At 31.5% G+C, this 6272-nt stretch overlaps 1 protein-coding gene across 1 annotated transcript; it reads left to right on the top strand.

Moving 5' to 3' along the window:
- Window positions 1-1115: 1115 nt before the first annotated feature.
- LOC111394563 (auxin-responsive protein SAUR50-like) lies at window positions 1116-1968 on the top strand. The gene has a single exon (XM_023020430.1). It carries the CDS (start codon window positions 1175-1177, stop codon window positions 1487-1489), a length of 315 nt encoding a protein of 104 aa, XP_022876198.1. The 5' UTR covers window positions 1116-1174; the 3' UTR covers window positions 1490-1968.
- Window positions 1969-6272: the final 4304 nt, after the last annotated feature.

The raw sequence follows: 6272 nt of genomic DNA, 5'->3' as shown, positions 1-6272 counted from the left end.
CTGTAGGCATAAAGGAATTTGATTCTTGATAGCAATGTGGAACTAGAACTAATTTGGTATGTCGTCGCGGTTGGTAAAAATTTTTGTACTTTCTTTGATTTCGACTAGAAATGAAAATATATTTGGTTGGGAATGAAGAAGTTAATTCTTTTGCAGCGATATGATCTTAACATAATAAGTTAGGATAAAGATAAGTGGATTAGAATTAACATGATTTCTTGAAGTTATTAAAATCTTACTTGTTGAATGGACTAACATAAAAATTTCGTGTATTTACACAATATTTAAAATTTACTTAATTGTTGAGTTTTAGATAGGCATTCATGTATGTGTTACATGTTTTTTTACTTTTAAGTGAAAAAGGTTGCTTATTGAAAATAATTATTTATCCTAATGTAAAAATGAAAAACTCGACTATTTTAGACTGATATAAATTTCAAAAGAGTTTATTTAGAACTTGCTTACTGACTTATAATTAAAATTTCAAGGCTTAGAATATGCTAGATGAAAAACATGACAAGCAGCAAACTTAAGTTATCAAAAACATTGAAAAGGAGCTGATTAGGGCAATTCACATAAATTGTCATTTCGAGGGCCAACATTCATTAGTACAGCCTACATGCACTGAGTCCCACACTGTCCTTGCAAAAATTAAACACCCCCTATGGTCTCTCCTTTGACCTAACCACCCCACCCCACCCCCACCCCAAAAAAACCCCTCTCTAAAAACTTAGAAAATTGCACCACTTGCTCCAACCAACTTCTCTTTTAGCAAGTTGATCATCTATCTTTCGCTGTAGTTACACAATTAGTCTTGAAAACTATTCATATAAAAATTAAATTGTTACGTTGTCATCTTATATCTTCTTTTATGAATTTAGGTTTTGTTTACAACTTGGTTGCTCAAAAATTTGAACAACGACGTTTTTTTTATGAAGTCTAATTCATAGTTGAACGAAGATTTCGATAGTTTTTGCCAATTAGAATTGATTATGCAACAATAGTAAAATGCTGAGGATCAATTTACAACCAATACAATACACTAAGGACCGATAATGCAATTTTCCCCTAAAACTTTTATAAATACCCCTTCACACCACTCAATCCTCATCTCCACCTCCATTCCCTTTCCATTCAAACTCATTTATCCATTTCTTGCCCTTAAACTCAAAAAATGGCTATTAGAAAACCTAACAAACTCCCACAAGCAGCAGTTTTGAAGCAAATCCTCAAACGATGTTCAAGTTTAGGCAAGAAAAATGGATATGACGAAAATGAACTTCCACTTGATGTCCCTAAAGGTCATTTTGCTGTCTATGTTGGAGAATATAGAAGCAGATATATTGTTCCTATTTCATTTTTGACTCATCCTGAGTTTCAGTGTCTTCTTCAACGTGCAGAAGATGAATTTGGATTTGATCATGATATGGGACTCACTATCCCTTGTGAAGAAGCCGTGTTTCGATCCCTAACGTCGATGATCAGATAATTCAGGCAATATTTTTCATAGTCGATCTCAAGCCCCAGATATATAACCCGGGTTGTGATAGGTTGACGATCAATCAGCGCCAAAACTTTGTCAAATCGTATGACATGATTCGGAATGCACATTTGTTGTTGTTTGGAGAAAGATGATCCAGATGAAGCTGAAGAATTGTTGGCTGCTTCTCTTTTTTTAACTTCTTTCTTCATGGAAGTTTGATCTATATTTTTTTTTATTTTTTGGAAAATTCTCATTATTTTCTAACCATTTGGGTGTTTGTATTTTTATAGTGACTTAAAGTCCCCAAACCCAAGAAAACCCATGAATATTTTCTGGGCTAAATTTGTAAAAAAAAAAAAATTGAAGTCTTTTTCTCACAGTTGTTTTCCTACATCCTGAGAGAAATTTGTTGTTTAAGGAAAGACTCTTAATTATGTCCAATTATTGTATTATTGAATGTTGAATGATACTCTCCTATTCTTCCATGTTTTATAAAGTTGAATCTGATAAATATGAAAAAAATAAATAAATAACTTTTGTTCACATATTGTTAAATGCTATCCATTATTATGCATCAAATTCATTTGAGCATTATTTTTTAAAAATTCATTTTTTCTCAAACTCATTTTCAACACGTACTCTCCCAATAATGTAATTTCGCACACAAATCCAAAATTTTACTTAATTTTTAGCACTTTTTTTAAAAATCACTATTACAAACCGTATTTTCACAACAAAATGGAACTCAAACAAGAGCTAAATATAGAATAATTCTCATCTAATTGAATTGAACATGATGTCTCGTGAATTTTACCGTTCTAAAGTCCAAGACATAGCACGAATAGAAGTCGATTAGAGTTTGTCACTCATTTTTTTCTTCCATTGATATTCTTGTCTTAAAATATGACTTTACTTGTTCTTGTTAAGCGTTTAGTAGATAACATAATTTTGACTTGTTTGAATCAATATTGATGAATTCTTTTAAAGGATAATTCAAATTAAGGCCTATAGTATAAAAGATTAGAAAATAGATATTTTTCACTATGTGAATTATAACAAGACGACGAAGGAATATTCACCATATTTATTCTAGTGATGGCAACAGGGTGGGTTCGGAGCAACTTTTTGCCCCGTGTAATTTTTTTTCATTTTTTATTTTTTTTACATTTTTATAGTTTCGAATTATGTTATTATTAGAGAATAAAATACAAATTCAAAATTGAGTTTTAATGGGTGAATCGTTTAGAAATAAAATTATTTTTAATCTTTTTTTTCCCTTCACGGGGCGGGTTCGGCCTCACCAACCTATTCGGAGCGGATTTTTTTTTGTGCCATTCGGAGCGAGTTTTATTGCCATCCCTAATTTATTCGACGAGTATAAAGGGAGTTTCCTTTTCATCAAAGTACAAACAAAACTAAATTTGGAGCTTCGATTTCGTATATCTTCTCCTGTCATGTGATTTTAGGCCCACCAACTTGGTGGCACCAAGGGTCCATTTCTCTACGACTTGTACCTCCTATGGACGCATGTTCATGTGACCCGACCCGTATCTACTTCTCTTTATTTTGTTACAACTCTTATGTAAAAATGTGGTTATGAAAAAAAATATGTATTTCCAAATTGAATTTATAAGTAAAAAGAGAGTTATATGAAGTAATTTTAATTATAGAAAATATCGCAAGACTTCTGCATATTGGTATTTACACAAAAAGAATAATAATGTTGTCATAATAAAAATTATTTTACGTATCACCTAAATATGTCCAATAAACTCGTGACATGTTTAATGTATAATAATGTAAAGTATTAGAGAATCTTTTTCAGTAATTTCATTCTGTACATAAAGCATACCAAATATATCACCATTATTTTAAAAATATCTAGTATCTCATAATATCTAAAAAGGATTTTTTTTAGAAAAATAAATAAAAATAAATAAATAAAGAATAAAGCCAATGTTGAAAGTTCAAAAGGACGAAAGGGCCTTATTTGAAAGTCAAAAATTTGGAACTTATCAATGGAGATGGCAGGGTCTGGTCACTTGGGCCAAGTGATGACTAAACTGTCGAGTCAAATGTCATACAGTTAGGTGGATGGGGTTGCGTGGCTGCAAAATTTAATTGTTTACTATTGTTTGTTAAACGGATTTGAATGATTTCTTTAACCATTTAAACTTAACAATCTAGCCGAAATTGGACAGAGTAGCAGCAAAGAATTGAGTGATAAACATCAAAGAAATGAAAGTTAAAACACCAACGAATTAGAACAAAGTAACACCAAGAAAGTGTGTGCACAGTTAAGACAAGAGTTGAACTCTTTGTCATTAAGTGAATTTTGTCCATCAACGGTGCTTATGGATGATGGAAATCAACTCCCAAAATACAACGACTACCTTCTTGTGATTGTAGCATTCCAAAGCACAAAACCAAAATAATAGCTTTTGTACTCTTTTCGAATGAAATGAAATATCGATTTTTATACAAAATTTAGGTTTTATTTTTCAATTTTTATGTTATGCTACGATTGTAGATGGTCAGGATGAAGTAAAGGATGTCTAATGAGTCTTATTTATAAAAGATAAGGGGTTGCAAATGGAGAGCCACATCCAAAAACTCAGCAATCTTTGCCAAGGGTTACAACTTTTGCTGTCACTTGCATGTTGCTCGTGCACCGCTTGAGCTCCCAAAGCAGAGAATTTGTTCCTCACCTGGCTTTGGATGTCGCTCGAGTGACTGTCTTAGGTGTTGAAATTTTGATTTTTCCTACAACTTTGGACCACAATTTCTCATTAATTCGGAATTGATTTTGAGATTCCAAATATACCATGATTATCTATTCAACGAGAAGATCAAGCTGAACTATTTATTTTCATAATTTGACTATCATCTCAAGTTCGAATATTTGCTCAAAATGTCTTTTCAAAATTTTCATGATTTCATACTTAACCAAAATTTTTTTCTCTTTAAACCAAATTCCAACATTTACAACGCATATGATATGTTACATTGAAAATCAGTAACGTAGAGTATACTTCATTCTTAATCTAATTTTTTTTTCCCCCTCAATAGAAATTGCAGTCGAATAAGGTTATTATTCTTAATACAATGTTCTGACAAACCATGACAGCAAAAAGCTCCCGTTGTATTAATACTGGGCTAAAACATGTTTATACATAATATTCACCAATTATAAGTACTATCAAAATCGGATTAAACCGGTTGGTTCAATAAAAATAAAATTAAAAAAAAAAAAATTGATATGGGTGTAGATAAGATACTGCTAATTTGAAATTCATTAAAATCACTCAAGAACTTGTCATTTCTAACTCAAAATAGACTTGTTCACGACAAAATTGTCCTTTTATTTATTTCTAAGTTTAATCATTAACTATTGACCCTTTAATCTTTTTTAAAGCCAACATTTTACTTGTTATTGGATTAGCACCACTCTTCTTGTGAAAGAGATGGCCTTGACAACTTGACAAACCAGGTCTGTCAGTAAGCTTAATTACCGCCTAAAGTAACAAAATTGTCCTCTATAATGCCATCTAGTAATTTAGCTCCTGATTGAGCCCCATTACATTGAATTCTATTACATTTTATTTTTCTCTCTTATTTTTAATCACACAATCTTTCATAAAATAATATTACACGTAGATCGAAAACTTTTCATTCTTTTTCAACCACTCATTTTTCAAAAAAATATTATTCCCTCCATTAATTTTTCTACGTAATGGGGATCAAACAGGGGCTTATAATGATAGTTGTCGTGACTTTTTTTAAGTGAATCGGCTGATAGGCTAAATTCTGTTTCAATCATCTTCTATTCATCTTTAGTGGTCATGGACATTGTCGATGGCGGAGAGGACGGTGTCTGCGATAGGTGGAAGCTGTGAAGAATTTCATTTCTTTTTTAAATTGTTTCAAAGGATTGGATGTCAGTGACTTAGAGGTGGCAATAAGTTTGCCCGCTGGTTTAGCCATTTGACTCGGCTCGTTTGGATTCGACATTGATTCTGAACCTCTCGGACCAATTTGTCTGGTCTCAACTCACGACATCCCAAGCCCATAAGCGCATGGACTAGGGTTGAATCTGGCTCGGAATTTGCCACACATCGAGCCTGCACAACTCATACTCTTTTTAAGAAGTAGGATAATGCTTACTTTTTAACCAAACATTCTTAAAAAAAATCACTATTACAAAATTTATTCTCCCAAACAAAAGTAATTAGTACAACACATTCACATAGTTTGTACTCATTGCACAAATCGTCTTTATCTTTGCAAATTTGGTAATTGCACCTTTATTTCAATCATTTCTTACAAAATTGGTAATTTTCATCTCCTTCTGTCAAACATGGATAATTAGTGTAAAACGTCGTTATTGTTTATTTTCATTGTGTGAAACGTTCTTATCGTTTGCCTTTATTGTGTAAAAGGTATTATAATCTATTTTCTCCAATAAAGCATTGTAAAATACCATCCTCTTTAAATAAACAAATAGAAAAGAAATAAATAATATAAATATAAATCAAAAATTGTGGCAAAAGTCCTAAATTTTTCAAATAGTGAGATCGAGATCCACTTATAATAATTGGGGTTTGAAGTAGAACAGTTGCAATTGGGTGTTCGTGTGTATATGTAATTAGTAACAAGTAAATGGAAATAAGAATTTCGTGAAAATAGTTAAATCATTAAAATATATTGTAATTTTGATGAAAAATAAAAAGATACTAGAACACGAAACTTGATTACAGAAAAATAGCTAAATATCTGGTTGATGTCACAA

The sequence above is a fragment of the Olea europaea genome, chromosome 5, assembly GCF_002742605.1.
Source record: "Olea europaea var. sylvestris chromosome 5, O_europaea_v1, whole genome shotgun sequence".
NCBI classification, from domain to species: domain Eukaryota; kingdom Viridiplantae; phylum Streptophyta; class Magnoliopsida; order Lamiales; family Oleaceae; genus Olea; species Olea europaea.
This window is presented reverse-complemented; position numbering and strand designations above follow the sequence as displayed.